The sequence below is a fragment of the Asterias rubens genome, chromosome 2 (genome assembly GCF_902459465.1).
Source record: "Asterias rubens chromosome 2, eAstRub1.3, whole genome shotgun sequence".
NCBI classification, from domain to species: domain Eukaryota; kingdom Metazoa; phylum Echinodermata; class Asteroidea; order Forcipulatida; family Asteriidae; genus Asterias; species Asterias rubens.
The window spans coordinates 19,154,363-19,169,648 of NC_047063.1; the positions used below are offsets into that span (position 1 = coordinate 19,154,363).

The 15,286-nt window shown below is 37.7% G+C and overlaps 1 protein-coding gene across 1 annotated transcript in view; it reads right to left on the bottom strand.

The window, feature by feature from the left end:
• The window catches only part of LOC117305274 (mucin-19-like), a 31,119-nt gene that overhangs the window by 12,426 nt on the left and 3,407 nt on the right, over positions 1 to 15,286 (bottom strand). The window contains exons 2-4 of the mRNA XM_033790117.1: positions 6,803 to 10,350; positions 6,128 to 6,335; positions 5,119 to 5,195 (exon numbers count right to left, since the gene is read on the bottom strand). Of these exons, the coding sequence (XP_033646008.1) occupies positions 5,119 to 5,195; positions 6,128 to 6,335; positions 6,803 to 10,350 (3,833 nt within the window). The remainder of the gene's footprint in view (positions 1 to 5,118; positions 5,196 to 6,127; positions 6,336 to 6,802; positions 10,351 to 15,286) is intronic.

The following is a 15,286-nucleotide window of genomic DNA, read 5'->3' on the forward strand; positions in this document are numbered from 1 at the left end:
GGTAATTGTCAAAGACCAGCGATCTCACTTAGTGTATCCCAACATGTATGCACAAAATAACAAACCTGTGAAAATTTTATCTCATAAGGTCACCGTTGTTGCGGGAGAAATAACGGGAAGAAAAAAAACACCCTTAGTTGCAAAAGTTGTGTGCTTTTAGATGCTCAAACTAAAAATCAAATATTTTGGTGAGCAATTACTTCTTACTCGAACACAAGGCTTCACAATGTTTTATGCTATCAACAACTCTCCATAGCTCTCGTTACCAAGAAGGTTTTTATGCTAACAATTATTTTGAGGAACTACCAATAGTGTCCACTGCCTTTAACCTAAATTGGTTGGTTGTGAACACCTACCCTAGACAATGCATTCTGATGTTCAGTCCCGTTTAACCTCACATTTAACAAAAAAATTAAAAATCAACATCTTTAAGGAACAAAACAAACTTGGGTTTTATCATCCCACACTGAACCGGCCTTGGGTAAAATATTTCTTCTACAGGTATGTGAAATAATACTAAATAGTCACAGGTATTTTTGGAATGTGAAATTTATCAGTAACCTATTGTGTAAATATTCTAACAAAAAGGTTGAAGCCCCTGGGCAAAATGTCAATGCACATATTTCAAATAAGACTCTTTTTGTTCTGCACAAAGTGTGGGATCACTTGGTATTTTGTCCTGAGGTGAAGATAGAAAGGGACAGGTTCTTCAATTAATATTTTTATATGACTGAAATCAATTGTATAAGTCACACTAGTTTCAATTTCAATGGTATATTGTAATGAAATCATGTGTAGTTAAACAAAATGGGGAAAATTTGTTATACAAGATGACTTTAAAAATGTTTTATTGTTTTCTTGAATTGTGTCTGGGGTGGTTAAACAAATTTACTGAACAATATAAATTCAGTTCCCAATTAAAACAATTCCTGTAAAAAATACCCCGCAGTCATGTTAATTTTTTTTGTTCAACCTCATTTGTGGGCAGATATGAAACATGCCACAGGTTAGTTTTATTTTTATATATTTTTTTCCTATTTTTAAGGCAGAATTGAACATTACTCACTGACGTACTACAGCTTTTACCCATAACCAATCGAACCACTTTTGTATTGAGAAGCGTGATGTACATGAGCACATTATGTGATGGGCTCTATAAATTAGTCACAAGAGGGACAATTGACGTTTTGGTTTCTTTTAGGGCCTACGTACAACAAGCTTCATTGTGAAATATCTTATGTGATGTTTGGTTCAAAAGCTATGACCTTTTAAAAAAAAGATTGAAAATAATAATAATAATAATAATAATAATAATAATAATAATAATAATAATAATAATAATAATAATGTATTTATATTAGTCTAGGCGATGGGTGCAAAATACTGTAAGAATTGCTCAGAAAGTGATAAAAGCATGAAACTTGGCACTAAGGAAAACTTAGTCGCTAAGGGTAATATGTTGCCTAGGAACCATGTTAAGCCTATTGTATTTGCCAATTTCTCCAGATTGATGTTAACATGATGGGTAAAGATAAACATGAATAAAAAATTTAAATTTGTATTTTCAAATTGCCTGTGGGCATGTTTAGTGTTAGTTGCTATGGGAAATATGTAACATAGCAACCGTTGCTATGCTGGATACAAGTTTCGGTGGCTCCACCCCTGAAAAGGTTGAGAATGTTGTTATGATCATTTGTGCCAAGTTTCATACTTTTATCACATTCTGAGCAATTTTTTCACCAATCGCCTAGACTATAGATATACCATATACATGTTCAGACTATGTCATAATCTTTAAAAAAAAAAAATTAAAATACTGGGGAAACAGCCCCTTTAATAAAAACATCAACTATTGATGTCTAAGGGATGTCCAAAAAGAAATGTTTTATTCACCTTTTCTGATCAAAAACAAAGTTTCTATTAAAGAAAATGTGACAAAATTGACCATATTAGAAGCAGAAAACCACAGAAAAAACAAAAAAGCGACTCATTTTTGTAGAGCATATGTATATCATCCTTTCTCCAGATGGAGAGTCTTCAGTTTCGATTAATTTATCTGACAAAAGGGTGGGCTGACTTTGATTTTTGAACAGTTGTCTCCTTCCTAGAAAAAAAGAGAGACTTGACTAATTGCTAGCATAGCTCGCTGATTAAAACACTCGCAGAAAAAGTGGAATTTATGAGTTTCGAGTCTGGTCAAGGCAGGGGTGTGACGTCGTCAATATGACGTCAATAGCTTGCGTAAAGCCTGGTGGTGTTGGCACTCAGGGGACCTGTTTGGTCCTGTGAAAACTACTCGGTAACAAGCAACAGAAACAAAATAATGCACTTTGCGGGGTCTGCAATGATGGAATGAGTGAGACCATTTAGAGCAAGGAATATCTATCTTTATGGTGAGACTTGCCAAGTCTTCAGGAGAGAATCCACACGATTGCAGGGTTTGTAGCTCAAAAAGTTTACTGGACTGAAAATGCTTTTAAAATACCCCTTTTTAACTTAAATTATTTTAAAAGAACTTCTATAAAGTTTAATAAATAAGCTGTTTTTATTTGCACAAGCAATATCATTTGTCTAATAGGTAACTATACTTCTATGTACTGAACAGAATGACAAATATTTAATCAGACATTAGCTCAAACTTTCTAAGAACACAAGACCATCGACCTTGTCTGGTCAAGAGTTAACTGGACTGTCACTAATATCACTTGCTCCGGTGTTAATTTTGAGCCCTAGTCTCCTTAAAGGCAGTGGACACTATTGGCAATTACTCAAAATAATTTTTAGCATAAAACCTTACTTGGTAACGAGTAATGGGGAGAGGTTGGTAAAAAACACTATGAGAAACAGGATTCTCTGAAGTAACGTAGTTTTCGAGAAAGAAGTAATTTTCCACGAATTTGATTTCGAGACCTCAAGTTTAGAATTTGAGGTCTCGAAATCAAGCATAAGACAGCACACAACTTCATGTGACAAGGGTGTTTTTTTCTTTCATAGTTATCTCGCAACTCCGACGACCAATCGAGTTCAAACTTTCACAGGTTTGTTATTTTATGCATATATCGAGATACACCAAGTGAGAAGACTGATCTTTGACAATTACCAATAGTGTACACTGTCTTTAAAGTTTTGTTCCTAATCATCCAGAGGAGGTTTTTTTTGGTTTTCTTTTGGCAACCTATTTTCATCAATTCCAATTTAAACATGGACAGATTTGATTTTCTTCTGCAAATAATGTCGAAAAGAGATTTCTTGCTGTTTTCAACAAGTAGACACTGTGTTCATCTGAAACATTCATATATGACTTTGATTATATATTTCTTTATAATGTTGCCTATAACAATCATTGCCATCTATGACCCTATACCTTATAAAACTACATGTTGGGTCTGTGTAGAGATCATAAGGGAGTTGAATACATTTACTTTGTCTGGGTGTTCACACAGGTACCAGTAGATATGGAATGAAGGTTCATAATGAAATTCTTGGGATACACAAGTGATTGATAAATAGCGAAAACTCCATGGGGCCAATTGTAAAAGGCTAAAAGTCACATTATATATTAATAAAACCCTTGGTTCAGCACACAAACAAGCTACATGAGTCGCCTGACCACATTGGCAATTCTTCATAAAGCTGGGGTTTTGTTCATGTTCACTCACCACTCCCAAGCTCTTTCTAATAAAACAGTGGTCATAAAAAATTGGTTTGCTACTGTGTGTACATGCTGATGCAATTTTAAATGTAGTTTTTAAATGAAGACAATTTTTTTCAAGCTGCTGTTTTGGAGACTGCAGACTTTTAAATGTTAAACCAAAATAAAACCGGCCATTTAAAGAAATAACATAACTTTTGATAAAATTGAAAAATTTTCGCAACTTATCTTTTAAAAGCTATTATTACCTATTCTTACTTGTCAATTCATTAAATTGAGATAAAAAAAGACCTGCGGGAACAGTGATGCGCTCAAAACAAACATTTAGGACTCGACAGTAAAGTCATGCTTGTTTGGCACAATGTGCTGTTTATTGTAATGGATTGTTAAGGCTAGTCAGAATTCTTCTCCTTCTGAAACAACAAAATCGGAAATCTAATGATTTCTCAGCTCATAGTGGAATTTTGAAACTATTTGATGAAAGGTCCAGTCATTTTGAGAGAATGTTTGAAAGTTTCATGATGTTGTGTCAGATTGGTCCTCTAGTTAAAACATTGACAGTATGCTTGTGTACAAAAAAGTAGGCGCCATTACTATTATTTTGTTTTCATTTATTTCTTATTCTGGTTGTGAAGCCAAGAATTCTACATAAAAAAAAGCGAACTTAATCGCTATATTAACATAGAACCCCATGGAGAGAAAGGAAGTTTCAGTTTTAGATGTGGGAGGAAAACCACAGAAATGATTCCAGGGAAAACCACGCTATCAGGAGGGACTTGAAACCCAATCCACATAACACCCCCTGGTGGGATTCGAAGCAGGCTCCTTGAGGTAGAGGGCTTGGAGTGAATACCATCAGCTAAAGCAAGGATAGGCTCCTTACCCCAGTATTGTCTGATAATAAAGGTGTTTTTTTTTTTAAGGCAGTGGACACTATTGGTAAGTACTCAAAATAATTATCATCATAAAACCTCATTTGGTAACGAGTAATGGGGAGAGGTTGATAGTATAAAACATTGAGAGAAACGGCTCCCTCTGAAGTGATGTAGTTTCCAAGAAAGAAGTAATTTTCCACGAATTTGATTTCGAGACCTCAAGTTTAGAATTTGAGGTCTTGCGAAATCCAGCATCTGAAAGCACACAATTTCGTGGGAAAAGGGTGTTTTTTTCTGCCATAGTTATCTCGCAATTCCGACGAAGCTTAAATTTTCACAGGTTTATTTTACACATATGTTGAGATACACCAAGTGAGAAGACTGGTCTTTGACAATTATCAATAGTGTCCATTGTCTTTAACCTATTTTTTCTAAAATTATCGCTTACATAATTTGTAAGAGTGGCCTCAGGAAACATGCAAGATGTTTGTTAAGTGTTTGGAGTGGTCAAACAAGCCAGTCAACCAGCAGGGTTTGCATGTTTCAAAATAATTTAGTAAAACAGACGCTCAAGTAAAATAATCGACCTACCTTATCTTTTATTACTTCCATCATGTCTTCAGACTCTATCGCTGACCTAACTCTCTTCTTGCTAATGATGATCCCATCTATAAAAAACACAATCACAATCCTGTCAGAATTGAAACCTCTATTTCTTTCTTCCTCTTTGTCGACTTTCATCATTTATTATATTCACATGATAAAAACAAAGATGAAGAAATATGCAATAAATAAAAAAACAAGAAACTGTACTAACTAAAGGGATGGTGCAAGTTCGGTAATTGTCAAAGACCAGTCTTCTGACTTGGTGTATCCTAACAATAGGCATAAAACAACAAGCCTTTGAAATTTGAGCTAAACTGGTCTTTGAAGTTGCGATAAAATGATGAGAGAAAAACACCCTTGTTGGACGAATTTGTGAACATTCAGATAGGAATAAAAGACTTCTGGCTAGAAGTCTTTCATTATTTTAGTGAAAAATTACCTCTTTCTCAAAATCTATGCTACTTCAGAGAGGGAGCCATTTCTCACAATGTTTTATACTATCAACAGCTCTCCAATGCTCGTTACCAAGTCATTTTTTAAGGTAATATTTGTTTTGAGTTATTACCAAACGTGTACCTCCCCTTTAAAGGCAATTCTATATAATGTAAAGGCAAGCAATATTATTTTGGTTGTGACGTCAGAAACAGTTTTTGGTCGGGGTCGCAAAACGCACTCCATATTTTCAGCCTGGCTACTTAATTTTCCAGTTTGAGCTAGTGGAAAAATAATGCAAAAATCAACATCACAATTACTAATGAACTATGCTGGAGGCATATTGTAAAATTAAATACTTTCGGTGACCAATTTGTGCAATGGTTCAAGATGAATGTGTTTTTCAGACGACCAAAATCTCATCAGGGCTACTAAAAAATCTGGGTTACTAGACCTACCGGCTACCATGAAAATACATTAATTTTCGACCCCTGATGATACATGTGGTATTTGGCTGGTAACCTTAATTTACTTTGCCATTTATGATGACTACAACACCCACCTGTACCAGTATGAGGGCCGCTGCTTCTAACGAAGACAGCAACAAGAAGTTCTCCGTCCTTCTTTATGGGTGAAGGAGCAACATAGACAACGTCTTCAGCAGTAAAACCCTCCTCATCATTTCGCTTCTTCCGCCTATTGCTTTTGTTTAGAACCATTGCAAGCTTTCTACGAAACGGGATGTCGAATCTGTCATTCCACTCCTTCACCTGAAAAAAACCCACAATTTCATATACAATTAAGAATAGAACCAATACTTTCTCACATTTTTTTGTTAAAGGCACCGGACACTATTGGTGGTTACTCAAAATGATAATAACTTCTTGGTAACAAGCAACAGAGAGCTACTAATAGTACAAAACATTGTGAGAGTCGGCTCCCTCTGTATTCATTAACAAAGTTTTTGGGCAATTTTTACTCAAATACTAAAAGACTTCCTCTTTAGGTACAACAATTTGTGCAACAAGGATGATTTTTCTAACGTATTCTCTTGCAACTTTAGTTACCGCGAATTGAGTCAACATTTCCACAGATTTTGTATCTTATACTTATTTAGGATACACCAAGTGAAAATACTGTGGTCTTTGACAATAACCAAGTAGTTTTAACCACGATTAGATAATTTCTCTCCCAGACTAAACTCTGCCATTACACAAGTTTTAAATAAATTACTTACTGATATTGATTCAAACTTCATTGTGACTGCTCCCTTTGTCTCATTCTCTGACAAAGATAAAACATCTTTTGCAGATGGCTGGGATGGCGGTGCTGTCATGATCTTCAGAACTGTTGTTTCTAGAGGTGCTAGCGTCGTTCTAATCATTGTTGTCCATTCATCAGCAGTAGTTGCTGCTTCATCAGTTACAGCTGCTACGGTTGTTTCCATTGACGTTGCTGCAATTGTGATTGCTGTAGTAGTGACATCATCAGTTACAGGTGCTGCTGTTGTGATTGCTGCAGTAGGGACACCATCAGTTACAGGTGCTGCTGTTGTGATTGCTGCAGTAGTGACATCATCGGTTACAGGTGCAGCTGTTGTGATTGCTGCAGTAGTGAAATCATCAGTTACAGGTGCTGCTGTTGTGATTAATGCAGAAGTGGCATTATCAGTTACAGCTGCAGTTGTTTCTGTTGAAGACGGTGCTGCTGTTGTGATTGCTGCAGTAGTGGCATCATCAGTTCCAGCTGCAGTTGTTTCCATTGAAGCTGCTGTTGTTGTGTTTGCTGCAGAAGTGGCATCATCAGTTACAGCTGCAGTTGTTTCCATTGAAGTTGCTGTTGTTGTGTTTGCTGCAGAAGTGGCATCATCGGTTACAGCTGCAGTTGTTTCCATTGAAGTTGCCGTTGCTGTGTTTGCAGCAGAAGTGGCATCATCGGTTACAGCTGCAGTTGTTTCCATTGAAGTTGCCGTTGCTGTGTTTGCAGCAGAAGTGGCATCATCAGTTACAGCTGCAGTTGTTTCCATTGAAGTTGCTGTTGTTGTGTTTGCTGCAGAAGTGTCATCATCGGTTACACCTGCAGTTGTTTCCATTGAAGTTGCTGTTGTTGTGTTTGCAGCAGAAGTGGCATCATCAGTTACAGCTGCAGTTGTTTCCATTGAAGTTGCTGTTGTTGTGTTTACTGTAGAAGTGGCATCATCAGTTACAGCTGTAGTTTCTTCCATTAAAGTTGCTGTTGTTGTGTTTGCTGCAGAAGTGGCATCATGGGTTACAGCTGCAGTTGTTTCCATTGAAGAAGCTGTTGTTGTGTTTGCTGCAGAAGTGGCATTATCAGTAACAGCTGCAGTTGTTTCTGTTGAAGAAGGTGCTGCTGTTGTGTTTGCTGCAGAAGTGGCATCATCAGTTACAGCTGCAGTTGTTTCCATTGAAGTTGCTGTTGTTGTGTTTGCTGCAGAAGTGGCATCATCAGTTACAGCTGCAGTTGTTTCCATTGAAGTTGCTGTTGTTTTGTTTGCTGCAGAAGTGTCATCATCGGTTACATCTGCAGTTGTTTCCATTGAAGTTGCTGTTGTTGTGTTTGCAGCAGAAGTGGCATCATCAGTTACAGCTGCAGTTGTTTCCATTGAAGTTGCTGTTGTTGTGTTTGCTGTGGAAGTGGCATCATCAGTTACAGCTGTAGTTTCTTCCATTAAAGTTGCTGTTGTTGTGTTTGCTGCAGAAGTGGCATTATCAGTAACAGCTGCAGTTGTTTCTGTTGAAGAAGGTGCTGCTGTTGTGTTTGCTGCAGAAGTGGCATCATCAGTTACAGCTGCAGTTGTTTCCATTGAAGCTGCTGTTGTTGTGTTTGCTGCAGAAGTGGCATCATCAGTTACAGCTGCAGTTGTTTCCATTAAAGGTGCTGCTGTTGTGTTTGCTGCAGAAGTGGCATTATCCAGTACAGCTTCAGTTGTTTCCATTGAAGTTGCTGTTGTTGTGTTTGCTGCAGAAGTGGCATCATCAGCTACAGCTGCAGTTGTTTCTATTGGAGTTGATGTGGTTGTGTTTGCTGCAGAAGTGGCATCATCGGTTTCAGCTGCAGTTGTTTCCATTGAAGCTGCTGTTGTTGTGTTTGCTGCAGAAGTGGCATCATCAGTTACAGCTGCAGTTGTTTCCATTGAAGCTGCTGTTGTTGTGTTTGCTGCAGAAGTGGCATCATCAGTTACAGCTGCAGTTGTTTCTGTTGAAGAAGGTGCTGCTGTTGTGTTTGCTGCAGAAGTGGCATCATCGGTTTCAGCTGCAGTTGTTTCCATTGAAGCTGCTGTTGTTGTGTTTGCTGCAGAAGTGGCATCATCAGTTACAGCTGCAGTTGTTTCCATTGAAGCTGCTGTTGTTGTGTTTGCTGCAGAAGTGGCATCATCAGTTACAGCTGCAGTTGTTTCTGTTGAAGAAGGTGCTGCTGTTGTGTTTGCTGCAGAAGTGGCATCATCAGTTACAGCTGCAGTTGTTTCCATTGAAGCTGCTGTTGTTGTGTTTGCTGCAGAAGTGGCATCATCAGTTACAGCTGCAGTTGTTTCCATTGAAGTTGCTGCTGTTGTGTTTGCTGCAGAAGTGGCATTATCAGTTACAGCTGCAGTTGTTTCCATTGAAGAAGGTAATGTTGTTGTGTTTGCTGCAGAAGTGGCATTATCCGTTCCAGCTTCAATTGTTTCCATTGAAGCTGATGTTGTTGTGTTTGCTGCAGAAGTGGCATCATCAGTTACAGCTGCAGTTGTTTCCATTGGAGGTGCTAGCGTCGTTCTAATCATTGTTGTCCAACCATCAGCAGTAGTTGCTGCTTCATCAGTTACAGCTGCTACGGTTGTTTCCATTGACGTTGCTGCAATTGTGATTGCTGTAGTAGTGACATCATCAGGTACAGGTGCTGCTGTTGTGATTGCTGCAGTAGTGACATCATCAGTTACAGGTGCTGCTGTTGTGATTGCTGCAGTAGTGACATCATCAGTTACAGGTGCTGCTATTGTGATTGCTGCAGTAGTTACATCATCAGTTACAGGTGCTGCTGGTGTGATTAATGCAGAAGTGGCATTATCAGTTACAGGTGCTGCTGTTGTGATTGCTGCAGTAGTGACATCATCAGTTACAGGTGCTGCTGTTGTGATTGCTGCAGTAGTGACATCATCAGTTACAGGTGCTGCTATTGTGATTGCTGTAGTAGTGACATCATCAGGTACAGGTGCTGCTGTTGTGATTGCTGCAGTAGTGACATCATCAGTTACAGGTGCTGCTGTTGTGATTGCTGCAGTAGTGACATCATCAGTTACAGGTGCTGCTATTGTGATTGCTGCAGTAGTGACATCATCAGTTACAGTTACTTCAGAAGTGGCATTATCCGTTCCAGCTGCAGTTGTTTCCATTGAAGAAGGTGCCGTTGTTGTGTTTGCTGCAGAAGTGGCATTATCCGTTCCAGCTGCAGTTGTTTCCATTGAAGAAGGTGCCGTTGTTGTGTTTGCTGCAGAAGTGGCATTATCCGTTACAGCTTCAGTTGTTTCCATTGAAGAAGTTGCTGCTGTTGTGTTTGCTGCAGAAGTGGCATTATCCGTTCCAGCTGCAGTTGTTTCCATTGAAGAAGTTGCTGCTGTTGTGTTTGCTGCAGAAGTGGCATTATCCGTTCCAGCTGCAGTTGTTTCCATTGAAGAAGTTGCTGCTGTTGTGTTTGCTGCAGAAGTGTCATCATCAGGTACAGCTGCAGTTATCCCATTTGAACATTCAGCCAGGTTTAGAATCATCAAGAGGCACAATGTGGTGGCTGAAATAAAAAATAAAAAAGATTTTCTGTTTGATAATTTGCAAAATGTTTCTCTCAAGATCTAGATGGAATATCAGATGATCGAGGCTAAGTTTCATGGCTCTGCTTATTGTGAAACTCTGTCATTACGGTGGCTGTTAAACACACAATTTTATAGGCATGTAGTGCAGAATTCCACGGTAAGCAGAACCATGAGTTTGGGTCCAGTTTGGTGATGACAAATAGGGGCTCTTTGAAACGATGCAATGAGTAGAGAACACCTATAAGTGAAAAGAAAAAATAGTGACGACAGATGTACTATATCAAAATGTCAAATGTTATAAAGATTTCTGTGAAACTTTAAATCCTAGCTCTATGTTTAAACCTACTCAAATTTTCTCACGCGACAAAATTAAATCCCAGTGAAGTTTGAAAAACCTTTGTCAATCAGGGTTTCATTGAGGCAAGCTTTCATTGTGATATTTCCAACGGAAAATCATCACTCCAGAGTATCAAAAAAGTTTTACAAATTATATCCCGGATGGGCAGGAATATGTTTTTAGTTTTCTTTCTGAAAGCCAACCCGAAATGGTTCAAGTCTTTGAAATTGCAAAACAAGGATTGGTACAGTGCTGGGAAATTTACAGTAGACCACTCAGTTTACTGTGCAATAAGCAGTGTTTCTAAATTTAATCCTAACCCTAAAAGATAAAAACTTGCGTTAAATAATCTGTCCTTGATTGGTGATGGTCTTTGGATACCCTGTTCTAATAGAACTCATTGCATTTTACGAAACCTTTTACATTTCACTGTAGAACTTACGCTACAAAACTACATTCCTCTTTTTTTTCTCCATCAAACGGGTAAGTTTTGTTATAATTTTTTTTAAATAGTATTCTCTACGTTGTCACAACAGAACTCTGTCAGTGTCCTAGATAAATGTATACATTGTTCTTTAGAATTCTGTCGTTTATAAATCTATACATTGTCTAATAGAAAGCTCAAGTTTTTAGAACTCTATTCATTGTCATAGAAATCTGTACAATTGTGCTATGCATATTGTTCTTTGAGAACTCTCTACATTGTCCTACAGAAATATTGTCCTAATAGAACTCTATACAATGTTCCTGTAGAAATTCTTTAAAAAAAGTGGCCCAATTTTCTAAAGAATTGCATAAAAGTTGTATAGAAGTTATACATAAACTGTATAGATTCTGTATAGAAATTGTATAGAAGGTGTATAGAAACCAATAGAAATTTTATATAGATGTTCTATATTTTTGTATAGAATTCTACAGAACTCTATACAAGGTTCTTATAGAAATTCTTCAGAAAAGTGGCCCAATTTTCAAAAGAATCATATAGAAATTATATAGAAATTCTACAGAAACTGTATAGATTCTGTATAGAACTTGTACATAATTTATATAGAAACTGTATAGAAACTATATATATTTTATATAGATTTTCTATATATTTTTCTATAAAACTTTTTGTAGAAACTCTACAGATTTCTTTTTTAAAGAATTCCATAGAACTTTCTTGTAAGGGTAGTCATAATCCTTTCCCTTACCCTAGCCCTAAACCTTACAGACTGGTCACAACCAACTTACATGTACATGTACCACCGGTCTAGGGCTGACAAAATGTTATGCCCACCCATTGTCTGAACATAAGGGTGATTGGAACCTATGTTGGAACATACATTGTAGAAGTGTCAGAACATTATGCCAGAGCATAGGGGTATCAGGGTTCAGCCAATGCACAAGCTAGCATGTCGGGCTGATACGTTAACAAAAACATTCTAAAATCTTTTAACAGTGTAACGTCAAACATCCACACATTTGGGACCAGAATGCCCCACAAAATCATGGGACGAACCCTGGGCGTTAGAACACCCTTTCAATATATCGTTCATGTAAAAATGCTTCCTACATTGTTTGTACTCAGCCCAACAAGTCTGTTGAGCTGTCATCTCTACCACTGAATACTTATTGATATATAATTGTTTATCCCAGAGCAATGATCCGAAACTAAATGGCTTGTTAAAAGCCAACCAGTTGTCAATTGGCTTTATCGTGGCTAATTACCCACTCAATAAACTGGTTCAGTTGACAACTGGCCATGTCCCAAGCCAATCAAACAGTTTAAACAATGTAAAATAATAAACATTATAGGTTAATCAGAATGCACTGTCATAACATTTTGTACCAATGCAAACAATTATGTTTTGGATAAATAAAGTCATATTCATAAATACCTCAGACAGTTTCGCTATTCCTATTGGTGGAGAGCGCGTCACGTGGGTGTGTATGACCAGTAAAAAGTGTTGAAACATGGGCGTGACACGCGAGTTTGCACATGTGCTTATAAGACAGTTTCTTCATTCCTATTGGTCGAGAGCAATGGCCGAGACAGTTGTGCCACATCACGCGATACGCGCAAAGTGCACAGCATTCCCTTATAAGGAATTGTTACCCGAGGGCCTTGACTGGGCATTACCATTTCATAGCTGAAGGGGTGTTGTGTTGAAAGAAATCATTGAAAAAATTATTTGTTTGCATTTATTTTACTTTTTGACCATAAGTGTTGATGGTTTTTGACCGAAAAGCTATTTATGAATGGAAAACAAATTGTGTTGAATCTGTTTTCAACTAGTGGTTTAAAACCGCTTCATCTCGGTAAAATAATCAAGAAACAAGGCCTCGTTGGGATTAAACCACTAGTTGAAAACTTCTTCACCACACATTGATTCCCTTATTTATTTCAGGATTTTTCTGTGAAAACATAAGAACTCAATTAAAATCCCCAAATGTTTCCTAGGAGCTGAGCACCTTTTAGCTAGAGAGATTTTAGCTTTTGGAGAATTTGCACTGCCAAATTCGCTTCATATTTGAATTCACATGGGAGTACGAGACAGGCTTAACTACTGTATCAAGCCAGAATCACGCTTACATACCTAACGAGATCCCAATCGTAAATATTCATGTTACAAAAAGGGGGACTGATGATGAATAATTTGAATGAAGGGAGGGGGAATAAAAAAGGAAAAGTTTACCTTTGCTTTTTGGACACATCGTTTGTTTTAATCGAATTTACAATGAAACTAACCTGTGAAAAGTTCAGTATGAAAGGCAGTAATGCTTTTGAGATATCACCAAATAACCAAGTGGTCAGGGTTGTAGCTAGACCAATTTTAGTGGTGGGCAATATGTCCAATTTTGTTGGAAGTCTACCAAGGGCAAGGGGATCAACAAAATTATTCATGTTTAATTATGGGGCCAATATTGCTGAAGTGGGGCCATGTTCTCAAACTGTTCGCGTTATGGGGCCACGCAATAAGTTGAATAGCCTTTTGAATGTGTTCTTTCTCTGTGACATTTGATTCTCCTCATCATTAGCTGTGTCTCAGATCAATGCAAAGTGGACAATATTTGAAATCTGTGCTGGGCAGCGTAATGTATTTTTGTCAGAGTGCTGGGCAAAAATTGTGAGTCCTGGGCAGGCCCGCCCAGCACTGCCCACCGTAGCTACAACACTGCAAGTGGTTACATGTATGTCCACGCTGGTAGAATAATCCGTAGTTGGAATACACAAGCACCTAAACGTTTCTCATTCTGAAATTTTTTTTTTGAATCCTTCTAGCTCTCTAAAACCATATTCCTTTGAAGAGAATCAGTTCTCAAAAATTTTGCTCAATATCAACAGCTCTGCAGTGCTGTTTACAAGGTAAGTTGTATGGTCATTACATTTTGGAATAATTATCAAAGTGTCCCTCCCTTTTCAAAAGACAACCACAGAGTTATGACACTTTAAAGGCAGTGGACACTATTGGTAATTGTCAAAGACTAGCCTTCACAGTTGGTGTATCTCAACATATGCATAAAATAACTAACCTGTGAAAATTTGAGCTCAATCGGTCATCAAAGTTGCGAGATAATAATGAAAGAAGAAAACACCCTAGTCACACGAAGTTGTAAGCATTTAGATGGTTGATTTCGAGACCTCAAGTTCTAAACTTGAGGTCTCGAAATCAAATTCGTGGAAAATTACTTCTATCTCGAAAACTACTCCACTTCAGAGGGAGCCGTTTCTCACAATGTTTTATACTGCCAACCTCTCCCCATTACTCTTTACCAAGTGAGGTTTAATGCTAATAATAATTTTGAGTAATTACCAATAGTGTCCACTGCCTTTTAGGTCTGTAGTACCGTAGAGCAGGAAACTTATTTTCAAGCTCAAAGGGTTGAAGGTCAGTCAAGGTTCATTTTGGGAGCACAAGGTTCATTTTTGGGAGCACTACACAATGCAAGAGAACCATAAATAAAATGGTAAACCCATGTGTTCCTGTAAATCAACGATTCAAAACCTTCAAAACTGAGGGTCAAAGCTTTTAAGGAGTGTTGATGAAATGGTCAAACTATTCCCTGAGGAGGTTGTTGACTTTCAACTTGGGGCATTTGAGGCATACTAAACTATGCCCCGAAAGATTTTCCACATTTTGCTAACATAGTTTGGGACCTTTCCCCCAAGATGGAGTCTAACTAAATAGCCTTTTAACTCATTCACATGTCTTTTCTTTTTGGGGGACATTTCTCCCACATTCAACAGCTTTACACGTACCTCAAAAAACTGAAAAAGAAGAGGAGTTTAGATGTCAGCAGATAATTTTGATTTGATTTCAAGAGGCTGAGAGACTGTTTAAACTATTTTTACCAAGTATGTACAGCTTTAATTTAAGCACTGGCTGATATGGGGACATTTAACCCTTTTCACACGTTCTGCCTTTGATCTGTGTTTGAGACCCGCAAAAAGTATTCTTTGTGGATTAAATCTGACCCAGAGATTCCATGTTCCACACTACATTTATCTAACCCAGAGAAAATCTAACCCAGTTCAATACTAACACCAAGATTGCTGGGTCAACCCTAGTCCTAGGCAGGGTTCAATTTTACCC